Source organism: Tiliqua scincoides, chromosome 2 (genome assembly GCF_035046505.1).
Source record: "Tiliqua scincoides isolate rTilSci1 chromosome 2, rTilSci1.hap2, whole genome shotgun sequence".
NCBI lineage: Eukaryota > Metazoa > Chordata > Lepidosauria > Squamata > Scincidae > Tiliqua > Tiliqua scincoides.
In genome coordinates, this window is record NC_089822.1 from 209,582,105 (window position 1) to 209,606,979 (window position 24,875).

At 42.2% G+C, this 24,875-nt stretch overlaps 2 protein-coding genes and 3 non-coding genes across 18 annotated transcripts in view; 4 read left to right on the forward strand and 1 right to left on the reverse strand.

Moving 5' to 3' along the window:
- Nucleotides 1-3,841, reverse strand: part of PBRM1 (polybromo 1) — a 75,956-nt gene extending 72,115 nt beyond the window's left edge. For 12 of the 13 annotated variants that reach the window (XM_066617181.1, XM_066617174.1, XM_066617171.1 and 9 more), the window contains exon 1: nucleotides 3,773-3,841. The gene's annotated coding sequence lies outside the window, so the exon portion shown is untranslated. The remainder of the gene's footprint in view (nucleotides 1-3,772) is intronic. The other variant, XM_066617169.1, reaches the window with a different exon arrangement.
- Nucleotides 3,842-4,007: 166 nt separating this feature from the next.
- On the forward strand, nucleotides 4,008-24,499 carry GNL3 (G protein nucleolar 3). Of its 2 annotated transcripts, none has more exons than XM_066617147.1 (15): nucleotides 4,008-4,083; nucleotides 5,479-5,537; nucleotides 6,589-6,726; nucleotides 9,330-9,440; nucleotides 10,895-10,978; nucleotides 11,529-11,664; nucleotides 13,378-13,481; nucleotides 14,190-14,328; nucleotides 16,292-16,379; nucleotides 17,009-17,183; nucleotides 17,742-17,884; nucleotides 21,011-21,147; nucleotides 21,364-21,554; nucleotides 22,295-22,376; nucleotides 22,489-24,499. In XM_066617147.1, the coding sequence occupies exons 1-15, from the start codon at nucleotides 4,071-4,073 to the stop codon at nucleotides 22,557-22,559; spliced, it is 1,671 nt and encodes a 556-aa protein (XP_066473244.1). In that variant the 5' UTR covers nucleotides 4,008-4,070; the 3' UTR covers nucleotides 22,560-24,499. The 2 variants fall into 2 exon arrangements, with proteins under 2 accessions (XP_066473244.1, XP_066473245.1); XM_066617148.1 differs by lacking the exon at nucleotides 4,008-4,083 and adding an exon at nucleotides 4,681-4,708.
- On the forward strand, nucleotides 12,454-12,530 carry LOC136643419 (small nucleolar RNA SNORD19). Its single transcript, XR_010794020.1, has one exon. It is a non-coding gene; the product is annotated as a small nucleolar RNA SNORD19 (small nucleolar RNA).
- Nucleotides 14,915-14,988, forward strand: LOC136643421 (small nucleolar RNA SNORD19). The gene has a single exon (XR_010794022.1). It is a non-coding gene; the product is annotated as a small nucleolar RNA SNORD19 (small nucleolar RNA).
- On the forward strand, nucleotides 17,468-17,541 carry LOC136643420 (small nucleolar RNA SNORD19). Its single transcript, XR_010794021.1, has one exon. It is a non-coding gene; the product is annotated as a small nucleolar RNA SNORD19 (small nucleolar RNA).
- Nucleotides 24,500-24,875: the final 376 nt, after the last annotated feature.

A 24,875-nucleotide genomic window follows, 5' to 3' on the forward strand; every position in this document is an offset into this window, starting at 1 on the left:
GAATTAGATCTGCACATATGCTTGCAAAAGTGGAAATGAAGAGCCTCAATTTCATAGACACAACAAAAGGCACTTTAAAGTACTTGTGCATAGAGTAGCACCTCACTTGTACATCCTTGGGTATAACAGAGACAGCATCGCTCCAGAACCTGACATCTGCTTAATTCCCATAAAACACTTCCTCATTTCTAGCTGAAAAACAATTTGCCTATAGTTCCTAAAATTATACACCCACAAGCTATTTTCAAAGGACACACAGCTCACACAATGAACACTAGTCTTACAGGAAAAAATTTCAATTGCATGAAACTGTTGCTTAGTAAGTCACAAATTTGGACCTCAAATCCACATTTTATTATAGTTACTACTATAGATGCAATTGTAAGAAAAGGTTATCTGCAACTACATCATTAAACATGATCTTTTTATATAATCAAGAGAAATATACGTACCCAATCTTAAGAAAGGTTCTGTGCATTAACCTACCAGTTTCTTTAAAAGGTATCTGGTCCATTTTGAATTTTATTTGTTTTAAAAAAATATATATTATGCATAATAAATTTCATTAAAAAATTCAGCATGACTCACAATTAATAAGTGAAGCAATATGTTAGAAACATGATAGAAAAAGTTATTAAAAGCTATTATTTCATTTTCTCTGTAAACCGCTTTGTGAACTTTTTGTTGAAAAGCAGTATACAAATACTGTTAATAATAGAAAAACCATTCTATACTGACTTTTGCCACTCTTAAGCTTCGATCCTATTCTTTTATTGAACTCATTGTGCTCATGGTGGTTTTATATTATGCAAATTGTTTCAGATTTCTTAACATTTTATTGTACATCACTCTGAATGTTTTAAACAGTACATTTATAATTATACGAGAATAGATCTCTTTATACAGTGGAAAACGTTCAGGCTTCCAAACATTTACGACTTACAATTCAGAAAAATTCAGTTTCAAAAGGCACACATTCCTAAACAATGAGAAAATTTACACTTCTTACATGGGAAAATACATTGCTTTTGAATATTCTAGTCACTGTTATTGAATCTCTTTCTAAAATGCACAGTCTAATTAACCATACAGCTTTTCTACCTTTTAATACAGAAAGTATGAAAAATTAAAATAGGCTTTTCATGAAATACACGCACCGCTACTTTCATTTGTTAATTTATCATGTGCACAATTCCTGCCTCCTCTTTTCATTCTGTTTTTATCACTTTCTCAAAACACTGTAACTCCCTAGGAAAAGAGAAATCTTCCAAATTACACAGGTCAACACATATTTTGCTTCCTTAAACATTACACCAATTCCTGGGTATATTTGGGGTGCCGATTCCAAAAATGGCATTCGTTTTGCCCTATCACGTCTAGTTTTGGAGACACGGCATAGCCTCTTTAGTGAATGGTTCAAGTGGCTTCCTCATGAGGAAGCCTACACCATTCACTAATGAGGCTATACTATAGCTCCAAAACTAGACACGATAGGGCAAAACAGATGCCATTTTTGGAATCGGCACCCCAAATTCATATCAAACCACCATAAAGTTTGGGGAAAATTTTTCTGACCTTCAATTTTGTAGGCCTGTGTTATCTGTGTTAGAAAAATTGTTATATCTTGAACAAAACGGAAAAGTCACTGTATACAAAAGCAAAAATTTTTCTAGGAGAAAAATTACCACAGCAAAGAAGGGAATAAAGCATATAAAAACAACCATCCAGATGCCTAACTCAAGAGGTGGGGGGAAAATCACCCAGAGAAGGGATGTCTAGAGGTGTTTGCTTCTGTTGAGTACAGGGTGACCAGATGTTCTCTTTTCCTGGGACATGTCCTCTTTTTTAGTCTCATGTCCTGGAAAAGAACTTAAATGTGCTCCTCTAAGTGGGCCCCTGCAGGTAGCACATACCCTTCTTGTAACAAATTATATGCAATACAGTTTTAAATTTAATAGTAAGTAATATAGTTATTAACCCCTGTAACTGGGTAAGAGACACTTTTTCAAGTGGGTGCTCCTCTTTTATTTAGCAAGGGGAGAATAACTGGTCCTCCTCACCCCAGCAGTGTCTTTTCTAGAGGCTGCCTGCTGGTATTCTTTTGCATCTTTTTAGATTGTGAGTCCTTTTGGTACAGAGAGCCATTAGTTAGTTGATTTTTCTCTATAAACTGCTTTGAGAACTTATTGTTGAAAAGCTGTATATAAATACTGTTGTTAATAATGACAACAACAAGAACACCTTGAAAAGCACCTGTACAGCATGGGGGCCACAGGTAGAAAATAAAGAACTGGAGAAAATCACCAAGTATAAAGACCTAAAAACAGAAATTGAAAAAATGTGGCACAAGAAAGCAAGAGTAATCCCAATAGTCATAGGGGCCTTGGGTGCTATCCCGAAACAGCTGGAAAAGCATGTGAACACCATTGGGATGAGCACAAGTACCATCAGCCAATTACAAAAGGCTGCCTCACTAGGAACAGCGCATATACTCTGGCGATATTGGTAACGCAACATCATGAAGACAAAAAATAGCTACCTATCCGAGGTCCTTGGGAAGGACTCGATAGGTGGATACAAACAAAACTCAGTCAAAAACAACATGACTGTGTGAAATAATGATAATAATATAGTGTTCATCGAAATAGCAATACCATGGGATAGCAGAGTGAAAGAAAAAGAGCTGGAAAAAATTACAAAATAAAGATTTACAAGTAGAAATTGAAAGACTGTGGCAGAAGACCAAAGTGATCCCAGTGGTGATTGGAGCCCTCAGTGCTATTCCAAAACACCTTGAAGAGCACCTGAACAGCACTGACACCACAGAAACTGCCATCCAGCAACTACAAAAGGCAGCTTTACTGGCAACAGTTTACATCTTGCGACAATATTTGTAACAGCAAAATAGGGTAAAAACCAGACATCCCAAGTCCTTGGGAAGGACTCGATGTCTGGATAAAACAAACCAGTCAATAACACCTGTCTGACTGTGCAAAAAACTCATAATATCATGTTAAAATGAACCACATAAACCCAAATATGAGTGTTTTCAGCCTGGTTCTGTCGTGCTCTCCGTTTTTCTGGGACATCCCGCATTTTGGGGCACCTGGTCCTCCTTGGCGGTTGTGACATCTGGTCACCCTGAATGAGTTAAGACAGGCTGACACCTTCTGGCTGCAATCCTAGACACACTTTCCTGGGAGTAAGCCTCATTGAACACTATGAGACTTGCTTCTGAGGAGACCTGCCTGGGACTGTGCTGCAAGTCCTACTGAACACAACAGGCTTCCTTCCGAGTAAGGTAGAGAAGGCCATTTCCAAACACCTCTGGGGGTGGCTTTGGACAAGTGCCTTGAACGGAAGACATCAGAGCCTTCCAAGCTGGGATGGAGGAGGGAGAAGGACCGGCTGGGAAGTGTCACAGCCCAGTTCTAGCCACGCTTTCCTGGGAGTAAGCCCCACTGACTATGCTGGGGCTTACTTCTGAGTAGGCATGCACGGGATGGGGCTGCCAGTCGTGCCCAGCACCGCGTGGGGAGAGGCGTGAAGGGCCAGGCGGTGCTTGCGAGGGGAGCCTCCCGGGACACGCGGGACTGCGAGACACGTGTGAAGGGGGTCAGAGGCGGTCAGGGGCTGGACCAGCCTCTGGGGCTCCCCGGGGGGGGCAGAGGGCTCCGGGAAGGACCTCCGCGGCCACACAAAGGGAGCGCGCCGCGGCCTCCTGCCTTCCGCGCCCGCGAGTGCCGCTTGCCCAGCCCGGCCCTCGCCTTACCCAGCCAGCGCCGCCGCCGCTGCTGCTCCTCCGCCTCCTGCAGCCACGGCCGCCGCGCTCGGTCCCCGCCGCCGCCACTGCCCCCCGCGCTGTCGTCGGCTTTGCCGCCACTGTTGCCGCTCCGCTCGCTCGCGAGCCCCGCCGCTGTCGCGAAAGCGAACCCCAGGCCGCCAAGCGACGCCGGGCGCGCGACAGCCGGGGAGGGGGACGAGCGTCCGCGCTTTACGGCAGCCCCTCCTTTCTCGCACGTGGAGGGCCGGAGAGCGCAGGGAGGCTCGGAGCTGCCGCCGCCACCACCATGAAGCGGCCCAGTAAGCGCGGCCGGGACTCGGAGCGGGGCTCTGGGTCGTGGCCACGGGGCTGCAGGCAGGCAGGGAGGGAGGGAGGGAGTCGGCTGGCTGGCTGGCTGGCTGAAGGGGGGCCGCTGCCCGGCCTGCCCCCCCAGGCAAGGCCGCTGCCCGACTGGGCCTGCCCGGGGGCTCGCTGAGGCGGCGGTCTCTTGAGAGGGGCGCCCGGCTCGGCTCTACTCGACTCGGCTCCCCTCAGCTGCAGCGCCAAGTAGGAGGTTGCTGGCCAGGAACGAGCCATGCGGGGGTCCAGGCGCAGAGGGGGTCTCCTGCGGTCTTGTGTGTCCCCTGAGGCACCTGGTGGGCCCTGTGAGACCCAGGAGGCTGCGCTGGAGGGCCCTGGGCCTGATCCAGCAGGCTCTTCCTCTGGCCCTGCACAGCTAGGGTGACCAGGAGCCTCCTTTCCCCGGACTTGCCCCTGCCCTGGAAAAGAACTGGAGTGCCCTCTTCCCTGTGAGCAGCAGCCTCGGCCTCCTTGGAATGAATAAGCTTTATGGGATATGGGTCTAAATTTATTAAGAAAGAATCCAGCATAGCTGTTTTCAGCCACTGGGCCTTGGCACATCGGAGTGCGACGAACGGTCTGCAGGTGTGATACGGGGAGTTCGGGGAAGGGTCATTTTATTATTAGGGCCTTTGAGGGATTTGCAACCCTCACCAGCCTGTTCAGGGATGAAAAATGTTGAAAATCACTGATCTTGTGTTTAATTAACTGCATGAAATCAATATACGGGTGTTTTTAGCTTTTGTTTTGTCTTGTCCTATATTTTGCTTGGATCTGCTATATTTTGGGGTACCTTGTCCTCTTTGGCGGTTATGGCATCTGGTCATCCTGTGTACATCATCCAACCCCCTTCCTGTCACTGTTTGTTCCTTCCCACTCACATACTCTTCTCACCCCCTTGCAGGGGGCTCTCTTCTCTGCCTTCTGCCCTGTTGCCAGGCCTTTCCCTATTTAAAACTTTCCAGTCTTTAATTCCTTACTAATATCTAAATTACAAGTGCGTTTTGATTTCCTAGTTGGGATCCTTGAGGTTCCTGTGCATGGGGCACAGAAAAACCTGGGCATTCAGGGTAGGAGCATGTCTCCAGTCCTTTGTAAATGGGCCCTGTTTTTAATGTGAGCTCTGTTTTTAATGGGCCCTGTTTTAAATTTTATTAATTAACACATTAATAAGGCCATGGGGTGATTTCCAGGGGACAAGATAGGTATGAGAAGGAAGGTTTGATGGATCTGAAATTCCCATTCCTGATGTGTAGTCTCTTCCTATTTATTGAGGGTTTGGGTTGTAGCATTTAACCTATTTTTGTAGGCTCTTGTCCTGCATAAATTTAAGCATAGACATTTTTATTTTTCAGAGTTGAAGAAAGCTAGTAAGCGCATGACTTGCCACAAACGTTATAAAATCCAGAAAAAGGTAAATTTGTAAAACTGAGTTAATGCACTGTTTATCATGTGGAGTAGATTGCTGTTTTGAAGATTTCTGGTTCCTACTGTTCATTCTTGTTGCTGCACTGGGTTATAGAGAGAAATGCACCATAGAATATTTGAGAACCTGGTGGTGAAATGGGTGTGGAAAGGAAGTGGAGGTAATAGCATGCCTCATAGCAGCCACTTTGCTACTGTCTCAGTTGTCTTCACCTCAGAGATTCTGGTACAACTTTCTTATATTTTGAAAGTAACTGATGGAGTGGGAAACTAATGAGGGAAATGGAAAGAAGGGGTGTGAACATTTCATGGCGATCGGACTAGAAGGGCAAAACAAAATTGTGAAAAGGGTTGTGAGGTGGGTGGGAAAGAAAATGAAGAATGAGGTTCAAGGAACAGGAATGGGTTCTTTTATAACTATGGGTAACGGAAAAATCAAGAAGAGTATTTTTAGGAAATATGATGACCTCGTTGTGATGAAAAGAGTCATTTTTTCCTGGTTTGTAATTTTAAGTAATAACCGCAGTTGTGTTTAGGGGTCAGCTATCACAAAAAACTACCTGGACTTTCATTTTCCTGGGTGATAATTTCTAAATATGGGTGGGGGCTTGCTGGAAAGTAAAGTGTAGAAGGGAGCTCAAGTTAATTTTTTAAAAGTATGAGAGATTTAGAGTTAATGGCAGTCTGAACTGAATGCTTTAATAGTTTCTGTTGACAAGCTTGTAGTTCTTAAAATACTCAAGACAAAATAGGAGCTCAGATCTCAGTTATCCCCCCATTTTCACTGTCAGCTGCATCCTCACCTGTTTCTTGACGTTTCTATTTTCTATCCCTATTCCACCCCTCACTAACACTTGGGCATATTTAGATCAAGAGATGTGAAGCTAATGAAGTTGAAAATAATGAAAACATATGTAGCATCTGGATAATATTGCAGTCTTTGTGAAAATATGAAGAGGAGCAAACCTATGTATGGGTAAGAACTTACTCATAATGAACAAGCATGAACATCTTTAATTAGAATATCTGTCCATTTGCAGGTAAGAGAACACAACAGAAAAGTCCGGAAGGCAGCAAAGAAACGTGGGCACAAAAAACCAAAGAAAGACCTAGGTGTTCCTAATTCTGCACCTTTTAAAGATGAAGTTCTTCGGGAAGCTGAACAAAGGAAACAAATGGTAAATCAGTTGACAGCATGCTGCCATGATAGTGATAATCAAAGCTCAGTAATCATGATAACACTTCACCTGGAATGCATACCGTACTTGAATTAAAAATAAGGAATTAATGAGCCTGGTAACATTCACGATTAATAGTCCCATTCAAGAGATGGAAAACAGAGAACAAAGATGGTAATGAGCTTGGGCTAGGTGCTATGTGTTTAATTCTGTGAGTGCTAAACTGTTGTAGCATCAGTAAATATATATTATTTGCTTCTCTATAACTTCATGTACTAACAAACAGAAATAAAGTAGAGGGGGTTTCTGTTATACGTTTCCTTGTGTTTAAGTCCTCAACTCTGAGAAACTAGATGTGAACATCCCTTGCCCTCCTGTCCTTTACTGCTGCAGCTCCTCCTGCACATCTTGTTTCTTCTCTGATCTCTTAAAGGGTCATCCCTGGTATTTAGATGTTGCTGTTTCTGCATGCTTCTTTTTTTCCCTCCAATACTCCCCAGGCTCTTAAAGGGACATAAGTATTTATGACTGTATTGTCAATTTTGGCATTGGGGGAAAAAGAGAGAATAAACCCCACCCCCTTTTCACTTACATCTCTCCTTTAGTACCCTTTGCTACCAGCATTTTCTGTAACCGCTGCAAAGGGAGAATTCCCCCCACAAGTCATTAGAGGAGGTGGTACTAGGCACCAAGAGATGAATGGGGAGGTTTTACCTCTCTCCGTTGATGTGCAGTGCTACCACCAGCATTGCCACCACCTCTTCCTCCAGTGGATGGAGTGCTAGAACCCAGCATTCCCACTGCAGACATTAGAGGAAGAGGTGGCATCAGCACTGGATGCCAAGGGGGAGAGTTAAGTGAAATGGGGAGAAGTAGAGGACTTACGTCTTTTCCTCTGTATTGAGCACTACTATTCCCATTTCCTCTAATGGCCATAGAGGGCGTTCTGGACTCCCAGCTAATTTCCAGGCATTGGAGAAGAAGGTGGCATTGGACACCAAAGGAGAGAAGTAAGCCCTTATCATCATACTCTTCTCTGGGCCTGGCTCTGCCACTATCCTGTCTTGGTGTCACCACCTCTGATGGCCAGTGGAAGAAATGCAAGGAGCCTCATGTTGTTTTTAAAAGTGCCGCCGCCTAGGGAGGTACGTGGGGCAGCGGCTAGAAATAGGGCCTTCTCAGTAGTGGCACCAACGCTATGGAATTCCCTTCCCCTTGACTTAAGAATGGCTCCCTCTCTTGAAACTTTTCGGCGAGGCCTGAAGACCCTTCTATTTAAACATCTTTTCAACATCTTTTAATTTTTTACAGGCCTGATTCTTTTATGACTTGCTGCTCTATGCTCTTTTTACCTTTTTACTACTTGTTATCTGACTACTGTTTTTATGATATGTGTTAATATGCTTTTATCTGTTTTTAAATTATATTGTTAATCTGTTTTTTAATTATGTTGTTTAATCTGTTTTTAACCTGTTGTAAGCCGCCTTGAGTCCCTTCAGGGAGAAAGTCGGGGTAAAAATGAAGTTATTATTATTAAGGAGCCTACAATGTCCTCTGTGGCTATTTCAGGAAGCAATGGTGGCACTCAGTACCAAAGAAGAGAGTTGAGTCCCAACAGCCTCTGCCTTAGAGAAGCCTCCTATTTACCTCTGTCCTCTGGTGTCCAGTGCTGCTGCCACCACTTCCACTAATGGCCATAGAGGGAATGCTGGGCTGCTTGCTACCCACCAGCCTTTAGAAGAGAAGGAGGTGGTGGTGGCTGCGGCGGCGACAGTAGCACTGGATACCAAGGAAAAGAGTAAGGCCTCCCTGTCCTCTTCTCTCATACTACAACATGAGGAGAGGATGGAGCTGGTCTGACTCTATGAAGACAGCAGTCTGGGTGAGAGAGTGAATGACTGTGGGATACCCTATGCCAACTCATCATTTCTCCATTTCACTGTCTCACACACAGTTTTCAACTTGTATCATGGACTGGTTCCCCTATGGGGAGCATAGTGGTTTATATATGTTCAGGCCTGCTTGCATCTCTCTATGGTCCTTTTCTGTACCTTATTCCATTGTTTCTTGCGGGAGAAAACTCTCCTCTTTAATTCCAGTGTAAGACATGGATATGCAATCAGTCCCCATTAATCTCTATTTACATTATTTCTTATAGAGGACTATTCCCCTTTCCAAATCATTTTGCAGTGAAATCCAAGCTTTTGGGTCCCTAACCACATATAAAGGGCACTGCTGTAGAACTTAGGTTTGCTGTCATGCATATTCAATGAAGTTTTCCCTGCTGCTTGTGATAATTCTAGTGAAGTATCTCAGGCTTTCAGTGCTGTAACTGTGATGTTGTTGTTGGTACAGAGTATGTTACGTTAATGAAATGCTGAGTAATCAGAAATGGTGCCTTTCTGAATATTTATCAAGATGCTTAAAACGTGCAGTTTACCCATACCACAAGTGAGATACTCAAAGTGCTAACAAAAAAAAGATTAAAACAGCTGAGAGCTTTAAAAAAAAACTATTGTAATAAACCAAAAATTACAGAGAAAAAGCCTTTTCTGCATATAATTTTGTACCTGTCATTTTCCTGTTTTTGTGCATGTGAACAGCGCGAAGAATTAAAACAAAAACGGAAGCTTGATCGGCAAAAGGAGTTTCAGAAGAAACGTGAACAAGAAACTAATAAAAAGAATGAAAATAAAATAAAGGATCCTGAAAAGGTATGCATTGAGGCTGCAGCATTTAAATCTGAAGCAATTTTAACCGGAATATGTGAGCAAAATAGTCCATTATTAAATGTCATTTAATACAGTTGGGAGACTAGCAGCCTGAGTCTATATGTCTGTGCCAGTCCATCAGCTGGTGTACCACCTATGGTTTCCCAACGCTCCCTTTGTAGATAGGCAGCAGACCATGTCTGTTTAAAGTTGCAAGCTGATAAATTCATCCACAGTTTCCCAGTTCTCTCCACGTTCCATATGTCAACTAGACAGAGAAAAGGAAAGGTGTGAGAGATGAAGATTAAGGACTGCCAGTTCTTTGTTTCCCCCATATTTGCTGCATTCGCACTGGCAGAAGAACTGGCATGCTCCACAGTAAGGTTCTTTTTACCCAACTCGGGTTAGGTCAGTGGCATTCGGACTGGGGCGTCACAATGCCCCAGCCTGAGGGCCCTGGCCTCTGCTCCCTTAAGGGGCAGGGACAGGGGGGCTGCAGGGACTGGGATGTACTCACCAGTCCTTACAGCAGCCTTCCCGGGATGCGGGGAGCCGTACGCGAGCGTCAGCAGGTCTCCCCAGCATGCAGAAAGTGAAAGTGGAGCGTGATCGCTCTACTTTCACTTCAAAGTGACTGGGGAGCCCTGCAGGTGCTTGCGTAGGGCTCCCCGCACCCCGGGAAGGCTGCTGCAAGGACTGGTGAGTACATCCCAGTCCCTGCAGCCCCCCTGAGTGGCGCAATTCTGGGGATCGCCCCACTGCCCTACTCCCTCCCCCGCTGCCCTACTCCCTCCCCCGCAAAGACTTAGTGGCTTTTAGAACCACTGGGTTAGGTTATTGACACTTGCTTTAATTCTTACCGAAGCAACTGGACTAGTCTGTCAGAAATGTATCTGGTTTTAATGTGCGGTACTAAGTTTTAACAGCAGTGTCAGTAAAGAATAGTTTGCATTGATGAGATTGTTTTATATTGTTTACCATCTAGAGAGATTGCTTATGTGCACATAATTAAATTTCTTGTGCATTCAGAGTTTTCATTGAAGCTTTTCCCACAGTAGCTCCCACTAGTGTGCAGTCAAGCAATTATTCAGGTTATGAAGCAGCTCATTTCTTTGGCATCATATGTTGCTGAGTGGATTTTGAAGAGAGCTTCACCAAGGCATGTTCCTTCCTCACTTGAACTTGGTGACTTCTCTTGATTGCATTCAGTATGTGTTTAAGGTTGTCCAGTTGAAATCAGTTATTTGTGTTTGTAACTGTGGATTATTAAAATTTTAAAAATTTATAAATTTGCTTACAACTTGAATTATTATGAGGAGGATTGCCAATATTTACATATTAGGTCACATGTAGTTGCATTTTCATGCAACTAAAAGGACGTTATCAGTTGTATTAGGAACAATAATTAAATGCCTTGTTTCTAAACTGTCTTCATATTGTCACCTTTCTTATCGTAGGAATTGCCCGCCAAACAAAAAGGAAACTCAACAAAGCCATTAGATAAAAATTCAAAAAGATTCTTTTGCAAAGAACTCAAAGAGGTACAGTTTGTTCAGCTTCTTTTGTTAGCATAAAATGCATTCAGTTTAACTTTTTCTAAGATCTTGGTATTGGTTTCAGAGGTTTCTGTTCCCCTTTACTTGGCTCATTTTTCAGGCAAAAGCGTTAGCTTAGCAATCGTGGTGATGTGTATTCTCCATTTTGTCAATATTTGTTATTTTTCCTGTATATAAAATTAATCCATTTTTCCTGTTCCACCAGGAAGAAATGCAAATTTATAAAATTTCCAGTTGTTACATTGAAAATTTTCAAATTAACTTTTTAAAGCATTTTAAAATTAGAAAGATAAGTGCTGTAGAAAAAGAAAGAAGTTGCATTGTCTGTGGTGCTGAAAACAATTAGTAATGTGTTCTTAGCAGTATTATGTTCAATTGTGTTGAAGAGAATGTACTTTTTAATAGGTGATTTTTAATTTTTAAAATGAACGTGACAGTAAAATGGCATACTGATTATAAAAGGGCTTTTTGTGAAATTCTGTGAAATTTTATCTCTGTGGCCAGGAATATGCATATTTCTCCTGTTTCTTTTTAGGTGATTGATGCTTCGGATGTAGTGCTGGAGGTCTTAGATGCTAGAGATCCTCTTGGTTGCAGGTGCCCACAATTAGAGCAACTTGTTACTCAGTCAGATGGAGGAAAAAAATTATTATTGGTTTTAAACAAAATTGGTAAGTTGGATATCTTTTTTTTTTACCCTAGAAGACCTTTTAAACCCAATTGCATAGTGGCTTTCACCATAACTGAGAAAACTGAGAAATAGTTCTTCAATGCTGTGCCGATTTACATGGAACTGTTTATCCTTTACAACTCTGGAATGGATCTTATTCCAGAGTTGGTGACCTGGAGCTAATGTTCTAATGAGTGGCTTTCGTAGGCTTTTAAGCCTTTTTTGCTGCAAACGTGTGGGCAGAAGCACTTAAGAGTGCTGATAACTTTCCTCCTGGCTGGCTTTTGCCAGTCTCCCAGAAGTTTATAAATATTTAAGGCACTGGTAAAGCTGCTGCCACCAACACAAGCAACGGGGAAAAACTAAACAAACCCTCACCCATCACCTCTGCCCTTGATAAGGTGTTGAGTTAAATATTTTGCAGATGGGTAACTTATTTATCTTAACAAAGATATTCTTATTCCTAAGTAAATGCTCATGAACTTTTAAGGCCTAGATGGAAAATCTTAAGAAATGTTTGAAGCTTAACTTTGCTAGATTTGTTTGTATTATAAGATGTTGTTCTGACATCAGTATGTTTGGATTGGATGAAAGCCAAACAGTAGGTTGCCAGTCACATTGTTACAGTGCAATCCTAGTTATATCTGCTATGAAGTATTCAGTGGAGCTTATTGCCATGATTGGGTTTATCCTCACTTACCTAGGAGTAAGTCCGATTGACTATAAAGGGGCTTACATCTTAGTAGGTATGTATAGGATTGGGTTCTTCGTTACTTTCCCAGCAGGTTGTGAGCTGTGAGGAACCTACAAAAGCATACTGACATATCTGTGAAGACTGTCAGATCCAACTCTGAGCTCACTACACATGCTGGAGGCTTGTAGTCATTTTAAAAAAAAACAACTTGTTTCTGTTCTGTGACAGCAATTTGATTGCAGACATTATTCTTATTTCTGTATGGTGAAAACCGTCACCTGCTGTTTCCACTAACCAGACTGCTTTGTAAATCACAAGCCTTGTAATTGTTTTCTGGCCAGTTGATCATCCTATACTAGAAGGAGCTACAATTTCTGGCGTTTGCCTCATCTGTTGTTGATGAGCCATGATGAAAAAGGGTAATAGTTTATAATAGAACAGGGGTAACTCTTTCTGAATTAAAAAAATATTTAACTTTTCAGGAGCTACTTGGTGTTGATGTGAAACACAGCTGAGCAATTTCATGCAGCAGATAAATCGATGCACTATATAATATTTCTCCAGTGGGATCTCCATGTCCGTCTTTATAAGAATATAAACGAATTATAAGATTAATGTATAATATTAAGGCTCTGGCCTGCCTACCTGAGAGGGAGGAGCTACCCACTTGTAAGGATTAATCCGGACATGGAGACCACTGAGAAGGGGGATTCACGGTAAGTACAAATCTCCCCATTCTCAGAAGTCTGTTGTATGCTTTGACTAAATATAAATCCAGGGCATTAATCTTATATTTCGTTTATTTACTTTGAGATAAAAAAAAATTGTAAGCCATCTAGCATGGAATGAATTTGTAAAAAGCGCTTGAATAGTTCTCTAAAGCAAATAGAAATTCCTCCAATCTAATGGAACAAGGTACAATTATCTTTGAAACCATGTGTCACAAAGGTGAGAACACAGATCACACATTGCTTATTTCCTGTACATTGAAATGGATCTTGTGCTCATTTTTCCCCCCAGATTTGATACCAAAGGAGAATTTAGAGAAGTGGTTAAATTATTTAAATAATGAACTTCCAACTATTGCTTTTAAATCTGCAACACAGCTAAGAGACAGAAATATGGTAAGAGTACCCCCTCTCCTCTTCTGCTGTCTTGAAAGATATGATGGTTCATTACATGAAGTCTTATAAAAACAAACAAAAAATGGTGAAGAAAGGCACTTTTAGAGATTAAGGGCCTGGAATGAGACCCTTAGACTAGTGTCTTTTGTTCTGGAGAGTACCATGTATATTCTCCAGCAAGTAAGCAGTAGCTATTGAACATTGCTTTCTCGTAGGTTTGTCCTAAAGAAATTTGACAAAGAATCATATATAAGAATGATGCATAGTGCACGATGGAGTAGAGTTGGTCCACTGTATCATCTGTGATAGTTTTGATGATGTCTTTGTTTTGAATGCATTTTATGCTTCTACCCTATCTTTATGATACATAAATGTATCTTCCAACCATGTCATAAATGGGTCTTTGACTCAAATCTGGTTTAAAAAAATTAGGGCGCAATTCTAACCAACTTTCCAGCATTGACATAGCTGTGCCAATGTGGCGTGCACTGCATCCTGCAGTTGGGAGGCAGTCAATGGGGCCTCCTCAAAGTAAGGGCATGTTTGTTACTTTACCTTGGGGCTGCATTGTGGCTAGGTCATTGCTGGAAAATTAGTTAGGATTGCATTCTCAGTGTGTCTAATAAGAAAGCTTTGATTCTTCTAGCACATGCACTTTATGTGAAATTCACCCTTGTGAAATCTAGTTTCAATTTAAATTTACTGCAGCAGAAGAAGTACATTAAAAGAAGGGGTACATCTGTTACTTTTTCAAGAGCTAATCTGTGCTTTGGGAGAGATTGCCTGTTAAAACATCTTCAAGAGCATAGTGTAACTAAGGGCAAAGTTATACATGTTGGTGTGATAGGTAAGTGAACTTTTAAAATCTACATAGAGTTCATTGGACTGTGGTACATGTCTGAATCCTGGAACATGAATCCTGGAATATACTGTATTTTACCAGTTGTTTGCTATAGTAAACTGAAGAAAGTGATGTTTGTACCACTACTATCTTACCTTTTGCTTACATTTGACTTTACTGGCTTGCTGAAAGTTGAATCTGGCTATCTGATGATTAACAAGATTGAAAATGTCTTGCATACTCCCCTGAAGTGCTTGTGCCCAGAGGGATTGTTGGTTTTTTCTTTCAGCTCTGCCCCCTTCTGTTGCATTCATTGGTACTCTGGAGGTTCCCCCTGCTTGGTACTTCATATGGGGCTGCTGTGGAAATTGGGGTGGTTTAAAAGTCCCAGGGTGAGCATGAAAGAGCAAGTGTAGGCCATGGTTTCTGGACATTATGCCGTTATCTGGCTTATATGACCAATTTACCAGTATTGGTCATGTAGCTCTTTGTTCTTTGACTCTTTGTGGTGGTGGTTTGTCTTGCATTTGATGGGCCATGAAAGGGAATACTTCTAATATAATTCAGTTTGTCTTTTCAATTTCGTTAGAGTGAGAAATGAGGATATATACTGTGTCTTACTGTTATAGTGAAGACTTCAGATCCAACTCTGATCTTGCTCTAAAATAATAGGTCTTGTATACCTGTATACAAATATTGTACTGAGAATAAAATGCTGCAAAAAATGGAAATGCACCTACATAGCTTTGCCTTATTATGTTTTCTATTTTCTTTGCTGCCTCTCAGTGGTGTATATATTACAAAGGTCAAGTGCAGTAGTTTGAAGATCCCATACCTACTATCAGATGCAGTTGGAAACTTGGAGTCTACCTTCCTTTAAATACCTATATTGTAGTTGTTCCCAAACTCACCCCGCACACAACGCTCTCATCAAGCTCCGGACCTGGAAGTAAGTGCCGATGAAACAACGATACATTGAAGTGATAATGTCAGCGACACTTACTTCCTGGTTGCCCAAGAAAAAAAGACCTCAGAAATAGTGAAAACAGTCCTGGAAGGGCAGGTGGGCTATTCTGCAGCTCCACAAAGAGCTCAGCCCGCTGCTCCAGATCTGCACAGAGCACTCTAGTGTGTCACACTTGTGCTGCTGAGCAGCTCAGCCAACACTTCTGGAAACCCAATGCATCGCCTAGTTTGGAAACCTCTGTTTGACTTTTCCCTGCTGTGTTGTGGAGGAGAGGAAGTGATCACTTTCTTGATCACCTTAGCTTTACTGCTACTTTTGGGGTTGGAATGAAAGGAAAAGTTGCTATTAGTATAATTTATACAGTCCAGCCTCTACATCCGTGGAGCTTCTGTTCCCAGAATCCCCACAGATGTCGAAACTCATGGATAATGAAATTAGGGTAGGGGTTGGCACCTGCTTCCAGGAGATGGTCTGAGGCCCTTGGAAGGCCTTAGGACTCTTCTCATCACATCCAGGCCTCCTGGTTGGGAACCCTGGTGGGTGAAATCCGTGGATCCTGAATCGGCAGATAAGGAGGACCAACCTATATTGCATCATCTGTATATATGGCATTTTCCAGCAAAAAAAGCAGAATACAAAGTTTGTCATAGGGATAGGAACAGTTAGTAGAGATATGAGAAATGAATGTGAGGAAGTGCAGTTGTCTTCACTTAGACCTCATTTCACTTAGCAATAGACTGGAATTTCAAAGCAAGATCTTCATGAAATAATGAATTTGAAGGAAACGGCAGGTGACATAATGCAAGTATCTAGGAAAGAAGTTCTGTCCGTCAGAGGCAGTAACGGAGCATGCTCTGATAAGTAAAAATGCATTGTTCCTTAAAGGAGATTGGCATCTTCTTCTCCTGTGCAAAATATTTCTAAAATATTTGGTAATTTATATATCTGGGATGCCTTGTAGAGTTTAATGCATTGTTACTCTGTTTGCTGTTTGGTCTTCAGGTTTTCCCAGTGTGGGGAAAAGCAGTGTAATCAACAGTCTGAAAGAGATGCGTGCCTGCAACGTGGGACCACTGAGAGGTCTTACTAAGTTAGTTTGTTTTTTTGTGAAGCAGCATCTTTTGAGTGTAGTGGCTGCTATTCCACTCTTAAGCTCCTTCCTGTGGCTTGATCTTTTTTGCTCATTCTGTGCAATCATACATAGTAGCCCTAGCCAATCCCTTGTATTCAATTTTTTCATACTTGCCCAAAATAGAAGCATTTCACTAGTTACTGCAAGGGATCCCATTAAAGAAATACAGTTTAAAAAAAATATTATTGGGACAATCTAATATTGAAGTTGTAACTTAAGTTTCATATTGTAAGTTCAAGTTATTGAATGTAATCTTTCTTTAATTTTAAGCAGAGTGCTGAAAAATTTTAATTGCTTTGTGTCAGGGGAAGCATATTGTTGGTTGTGAAAACTCAGCCAGTTATTTTGACTTCATGGTTACCAGCATTTCCTTATTTGAAGGAGAGTCTTGAACCAAGAATAAATCAAGGAGATACTGCAGAATAATCCTTGTTTGTCAGCAACAACACTTGTATCATTCAAGCTCTCTGCAGGTCATGAAGTACTCCAGCTGGCCTTCTAGGGAGGCTAGCCCAAATTTCTTTAAGTTCTTTATTAGGTGCTTCCTGTTTTAACCTACTTCTTACGGTGTTTGTTTTCTCTTATAGGTCCATGCAGGTCGTTCATATTGACAAACAGATCAAGATGTTAGATAGTCCAAGTATTATTGTATCACCTTCCAGCTCTGCTGTTGCTTTGGCATTGAGAAGCACTATGAACTTTCGCCCTGAAAACGCAGTTGATTCTGTAGACATTATTCTGACGCACTTCAGCAAACCACAGGTAAAACCATAGTGTAGGTCATAGATCATTTCTTGGCATTTTAAGGTTTGCATATTTTGTGTCAATAAAAACAGGAGTTTATGTTGCTTTCTGGCCAGCTGGAATAGCCATTGTATGGAGGTCCAAAGAATATGCTATGTCAATGTGACTGTGGGATCAAGCCCCTCCCAATACTTTCATCCACGTTAATTCATTGTGTTCAGTGATTTGAAATCTGATTCTTTGGGCTATCCAGAAAAATTTGGTCTCACCTCTGTCCAATAGGTGATTTGTATGAGCACAGTGAGAAATGAGGATATTTGTTATGTCTTACTGTTACAGTGAAGACATCAGATCCAACTCTGATCTTGCTGTATGCTAAATGGGGCTTCCTAAAGAGTTCTGATCCAGCTCCACATCATGCAATACCAGAATGACAGTAGCCCAGATATGTGAACTGAAGCCAGAACCTGCTTCACTTGCTGTGAAATGCCTGGAACTATGAATACAAGAATTTTGTTTAACAGAATTTGTGAGAACCTGATACATATTTGAGAAAAATTACTGTTTTTGTTTCAGATAATTCTGCACTACAACATTCCAGACTACAGAAACTCTCTGGAGTTTTTATCTTTGCTTTCTCAGAAGAAGGGACTGCTTAAAAAGGGAGGCCTTGCCAACACCACGGGTACCGCTGAATCATTGCTGAGTGATTGGACAGGGTAACTATTTAGTCATTTGCCTGGATGAAAAGTGTGCTGCTGAAATAGGTGCTGTGCTTGAAGGGGACAGCCACATCAATTGCATCTGCATCAGGATGAAATGGGGGAAGTATACTATTTTATGTGTATCAATGGATGGATCTCATTGTTACATGTGGCTGTTTGCTAGCATATGCTCTGCTTATGTGCCATGTACCAGATTCTGACAAAGTTTAGTACGGGGAAGATTTCTGTAATGGTGTGCATGTGTGTTTTAATCATGAAATACGTTTTATTTATGTTGTACTTTTATTTTTGATTTTTAATATATATATTCATGGAAAGGAGCTGTAGCGCAGTTGTAGAGCATATGATTTCCTTGCAGAAAGTCTCAGGTACAATCCCAGCACCTCCAGGTAGGGCCAAAAAAGACTGAAAAGAAGACCTGAAACACTGAAAAGTTATTGCCACTCAGTGTGTAGACAATGTTGAGTTAGATGGATTAGCCACCTGACTCTGTATTAGGTAGCTTCATAAACTCATATAAGAACAGCCCCACTGGATCAGGCCATAGGCCCATCTAGTCCAGCTTCCTGTATCTCACAACAGCCCACCAAATGCCCCAGGGTGCACACCAGATAACAAGAGACCTCATTCTGGTGCTCTCCCTTGCATCTGGCAATCTGACATAGCCCATTTCTAAAATCAGGAGGTTGCACATGCATATCATGGCTTGTAACCCGTAATGGATTTTTCCTCCAGAAACTTGTCCAATCCCCTTTTAAAGGCGCCCAGGCCAGACGCAATCACCGCATCCTGTGGCAAGGAGTTCCACAGACCAAAGAAATATTTTCTTTTGTCCTAACTCTCCCAACACTCAATTTTAGTGGATGTCCCCTGGTTCTGGTGTTATGTGAGAGTGTAAAGAGCATCTCTCTATCCACTCTGTTCATCCCCTGCATAATTTTGTATGTCTCAATCATGTCCCCCCTCAGGCGCCTCTTTTCTAGGCTGAAGAGGCCCAAACGCCATAGCCTTTCCTCATAAGGAAGGTGCCCCAGCCCAGTAATCATCTTAGTCGCTCTGTTTTGCACCTTTTCCATTTCCACTATGTCTTTTTTGAGATGCGGCGACCAGAAATGAACACAATACTCCAGGTGTGGCCTTACCATTGATTTGTACAATGGCATTATAATGTTAGCTGTTGGGATCATTAGAAAAGGTATTGAGAACCAAAGCATAGAATTGGCCTTCTTTATTGCCGCCGCACATTGAGTCGACACTTTAATCAACCTGTCCACCACCACCCCAAGATCTCTCTCCTGATCTGTCACAGACAGCTTAGAACCCATTGGCCTATATGTGAAGTTTTGATTTTTTGCCCCAATGTGCATGACCTTACACTTACTGACATTGAAGCGCATCTGCTATTTTGCTGCCCATTCTGCCAGTTTGGAGAGATCCTTCTGGAGCTCTTCACAATCACTTCTGGTCTTCACCACTTGGAAAAATTTGTTGTCTTCTGCAAACTTAGCCACCTCACTGCTCACCCCTGTCTCCAGGTCATTTATGAAGAGGTTGAAAAGCACCAGTCCCAGGACAGATCCTTGGGGCACACCGCTTTTCACTTCTCTCCATTGTGAGAATTGCCCATTGACACCCACTCTCTGTTTCCTGGCCTTCAATCAGTTCTCAATCCATGAGAGGACCTGTCCTCTAATTCCCTGACTGTGGAGTTTTTTTAGTAGCCTTTGGTGAGGGACTGTGTCGAACACCTTCTGAAAGTCCAGATATATAATGTCTATGGGTTCTCCCACATCCACATGCCTGTTGACCTTTTCAAAGAATTCTGTACGGTTCATGAGGCAAGACTTACGCTTACAGAATGCAGAATGCTGATTCTCCCTCAGCAAGGCCTGTTCATCTATGTGTTTTGAGATCCTATCTTTGATGAGGCATTCCACCATCTTACCAGGTATAGATGTTAGGCTGACCGGCCTATAGTTTCCCGGGTCCCCCCTCTTTCCCTTTTTAAAGATAGGCGTGACATTTGCTATCCTCCAATCTTCTGGCACCGTGGTCGTTTTGAGGGACAAGTTGCATATCTTAGTAAAGAGATCAGCAATTTCATTCTTCAATTCCTTAATAACTCTTGGGTGGATGCCATCTGGGCCCGGTGACTTATCGATCTTTAATTTATCAATGAGGTCTGAAACATCTTCTCTTTTAACCTCTATCTGACTTAATGCCTTGGTCAGGAGGGGCCGTTTGGGCAGCGGTATCTGCCGAGGTCTTCTGCCATGAAGACAGATGCAAATAACTCATTTAATTTCTCTGCCATCTCTTAAGTCTCCTTTTATCTCCCCTTTCCCTCCCTCACCATCCAGAGTGAAGGGAGCATATAGTGAAGTTCCCTCCAGTATCATAAAGGGGCCAATCCATAAATCTACCCAGTGGGGCTGCATTGTGAAAGAACCTAAAACAACTCCCCAGATCAAACTTGGAAACCAGAATTTTAACTCTTTCACATTCCAGCAGTGCAATAAGTAGTTTGGTATGTGAGCAGCTTAAAGAAATATACTGACAAAAATAAGGATCATTTATAAAGTGTGCCATGCATATTGGTGTGTGGGGAGTAGTAAAGTTGTAGGCTTATTTGTAAAAATGGGGTCAAATGTGACCAAGGCAAGTGCTCAAAGGTCTTTATTACATGCTTTATGAGTGGTCCTACACCCTAGGAGAATAGCACAAAAACTACTTAAAAAGTGGTAGGCATAGAGACTTAAAATGCAATTTGGGGCAGATGGAGGAATAACACACACATATATACCTCTGAGTTCTCTGATCCATAGGGAACAGAGAAATTGCAAGCCATGGTGTAGCTTCTGTAAAATTACACAGAAAAGGAAAAATCTGATTGGATACCAATCAAAAGTTTAAATTGCTGGAAATGGAGAAATAAAGAATATTCCTTTCCCCCTCCTGATTTCTCAAAATGGCATGTTTAATATTAAGTTCAAACTTAGGACATTTAGAAGTAACTGAATGTTACATTTTAAAATCTATCAGAGTGAAATTTTTTTGTGTTGCTGCTTGTAAGTAGGTATTTTGGGAAATTATTGTAAACACTACTCTTTTTCCTCTTAGTGCCAAAGTTAGATACTATTCAGAGCCCCCTGAATCATGGAACATGTCACCACATCTTTCCATTGAAGCTGTAGCAGCTACAAAACAGGATTTTGATATGGAGGATCTTGCAGAAGATAACAAAACTACCATAAAAGGTGAGTTGTAGCTGTTGAGTTGTATGACAGGGCTTTCAAAAAGGCTGCACCATTATTATTTTTAAAATTTTATGTCAGTTCTTTTGCTAATATGGCAGGACTTTTATTTATTGATTGGCTATTTTGCTTTGTCTAGGAACGAGTTGGATTGTATTTTGTTGGTAAAGCACTCAACCGGGTTCTCCCCATGTACTTAATTTAACATTTCTTCTGCAGCTATCAAATACCCAAATCAGGCAAGCAGTATCTTCTTTCAATCTCCTGGCTTCACTGATGGTGTAATAGAAGCTAGTGAGCTTTCAGAGGCGATATTGGAACAGGAGAGCATGGAAGCAAGTGAAGATGAGGAGGAATTAACTGAACAAGAGGGCGATGAAGAGGAAAGTGATATGGATAATGCTGAAGAGGTAAATCTGAGCTTTAAAATGTTTAGTGCTATCTGCCTTCGGGCTAAAGCCTATCCCCGGCCAGCCTTTAGCATACATGGCCCAGGAGATCCAAATAAAAACCTTTTTGACTTACCTTCCCCCAGACTGCCTGGTCTCCTCAGACTTACAGACTTACACTACACTTAGTGTAGGTCTGAGGTAACTCAGAGTAGGGAAAGCAGGATAGGCTCTCAGGATGTGTAGCTGTGGCTGAGTGCCTTCCCCTGCTGCTAACCTATCTGCTCTGGTAGGGCTTCTGTGAGTTGCTATCGAGTGCACAGGGCCTCTGCTGGTACCCGACACACACAATAACTGTGCGACTTTTGCACACTTGGCCTGGGACATATGGTAGCAGATCATGAGATCCACTGCTATAGGCCCATGAAAGGATTGGGATGTTAATGTTTTTAAGATTTTATTCTTGCTGCTGAATTAGGAAAACAAAAGGGTAGAGTGTGGACAGTGTTCCTGATCCTGTTCAGCTTATAGAGACATAGGTGGATTGTTACATAGGTGGAAGGCAGACTTATTTCTCCATTTTTAAAGTGGAAATAATAGTAATTTGCATCACTGGTTGTTGAACTATTTGAATTTGTATGTGTTGCCTAAACAGGCAGATAATTTGTTGTGAAGAGTAATTTAAATATTGACTTTTAACATTTTTTAAAAATACTGAGTACAGTTTTGTGATCTTAGATTATATCATTTGTCACTTTCAGGAAAGCAATAGACCTGTGAGCAGCACAACAACCTCTGAAGTGTTGGAAGCAAAGAATGCAAACTGGGGAAAGTCACTGACAGGTGCCTATTTAAAACCTAATACATTTCATAACACTTTCTAATGCAAAACTAACAGTTTTAATAACTGAACAAGCTATTGGTTCAATCTGATGTATCTTTTTTTCTTCTGAAGGTAAAGAGATCAACATAGATAAAACTGCTGACCTGGATGATGCATATGACTTTAATACAGATTATATTTAATGGATGAATCAAAAGTGCTTCATACAATTCTGGAACTGGAACCTTTTGGGAGCTTCTGAATTCCTGTGGACTGCTTTTGCAAAAGCGGCTGAAGAAACATCAGTTTTGAATAAACATTTTATATACAGGTGTGTCTTGGTATCTGTGGAGATTCTGTTTCAGAACACCCTGCGGTTAACTGAAACTGCAAATACCAGGCAACGTGCCCCCCCTTCCAGTTTTTATCAACTCTGAGGCTCAATCTGAGCCTGGCAGAGGCCGGGGCAGATAGAGATGCATGGTCTCTGCTGAGCTCTGAGGATTCTCCAGAGGTGAGGGATGTGAATACAGGATCCACGGATACGAGGGCTCCCCGTAATACTATAGAATTTCTCAATGTTGACTGAAAAGATGTACTTCAAAAGATGTACCGTATTTTTCGCTCCATAAGACGCACTTTTTCTGCCCCAAAAAGTGGGGGGGGGAGTGTGTGCGTCTTATGGAGCGAATACTGCAAAAAAAAAAAAACCTCGGCCCTGCCCCCTGCCCGCTCGCTCTGCTCTGCTTCCCCGGGCAGTCAGAGGCTGAGCTGGCTGGGGGGCTCCTGCAGAGGCTGAGCTGGCTGGAGGGAGCCCAAGCCCGCGTGTCTACTCAGAAGTAAGTCTCAGAGTCACTGGGGCTCACTCCCAGGAAAGCGTGGGTGGGGTGGTAGTCTCGCTGCCCAATCCTGTGCATGCCTACTCTGAAGTAAGTCCCATTAGAGTCGGGGGCTTACTCCCAGGAAAGCCTCTCTCTCCCCCCCTCCAAGCCTGGAGCATCACAGCCTCTCTTTCCCTCCACCCCAAGCCTGGAGCATCACATCGTCTCTCCCCCCAAACCTGGAGCATCACAGCCTCTTCCCCCCCCCAAGCCTGGAGCATCACAACTTCTCTACAACACAAACACTTTCCCCCCTCTCACACACACAAGCTGCCCCCTTCTCTTACACACACAGATGCTCAGCCCCCCCCCACACACACTCACACAGCTGGGAAGGGGCGCTTTCACTCACCTCATCCAGCATCTGAATGTAAGCCCCCCCCATCACAAAGAAAAAACTGTCTCCTTGGTCAGAATGCCAGTGTTTGCTTATTGCACAAGCCCCAGGTAAATCACCATAAATCCAGAGGTTTGTTGTGTCTTGAGAATTCAAGTTGTGGTTGGACTTTCCACTTGTTCATTTGTATTGGAATCACGGAAGAACTGGCGAGGAGGTAGATGTGGTGTCAGCAGTGGCCCCTTTAAGGGTAAGGCCTGGGCATCCAGCAGAGTGTGCTGCACAGCTGCAGCCACTGGAGGGCAATAGGGCCCTCAGGGATATAAGGAGTACCTGAGGCAGAAAGATTTTGTGAGTTTTGAAGGAGTGCAGGTTGGAGGTAGGAGAGGAGACTGACTGGGTTTATTGAATTTGGAATCTGACTGTGGATTGTGACTGGACTTGGATACCCTGATGGATTTGACTAACCTACCTGGAACCTGACCTTGGACTGTAATTTGGCTTATTGGCTCTGGACTCTGATTTGGCAACTCTAATTGATGGGACTGATTTACTTGGCATCTGTGGACTAGAACTGGACTCACTTTTGCTTGCTGCACTGGTGAATTGCACAAGGGGGACTGATCAGCCTTAAGCGGCCACAAGGCCCAGTGGATTGGAATTTGGCAGAACATCATTGTAGCAGAAAGATAATGTGATCCCCTATTTGTGTGCACCTGCTTTTGTGAGCTTCATAAATTCTGACTCTAGTGATGATGAGTTCTTGGGGTTTCCAGAAAACTAGAGTACTCAAACCTTTAAGTCTCTCCATTTGTTAATGACAGTGATAATGGTTCTTAATGCCACTGTTGACTGCTGTTCACTTTACATGGTTCAAATGTTATTCTGTTATAGTTTATTAAATATTACACTATTTGGTTCAGAATATTTTTTTTCCTGTTTTCCTCCTCTAAAAACTAGGTGCGTCTTACGGTCAGGTGCGTCTTATGGAGTGAAAAATACGGCACTTCAGCTTTGTAAATTGTGCTAAATAGTTTTATCAGCATCTTCTAATTATATTTGTTCTACAAAGATTATCTATAAACTGAGAATGGCTTCAGTGACACTTTATTCTCTTTTGGAATAAGAGGCACCCTTTGCAAGACTTGAGCACTCCCTCTCTCTGTGCCATAATTTTTTGTTCACAGGTTTTTAGTAAGATTTATCAATCTTAAACTATGGTATGTGTTGCTTTACCCTAGCAACAGACAATTGCTTTATAACACCTCAAAAGGAAAGCTCTGATCAAATGCTGTTGTTTT

Coding starts and splice junctions, on each gene's coding strand:
- GNL3 (XM_066617147.1), top strand. Junction 16,380..17,008: donor CCACTGAGAGGTCTTACTAA/GTTAGTTTGTTT, acceptor TTTCTCTTATAG/GTCCATGCAGGTCGTTCATA. Junction 17,885..21,010: donor TTGCTGAGTGATTGGACAGG/GTAACTATTTAG, acceptor TTTTCCTCTTAG/TGCCAAAGTTAGATACTATT.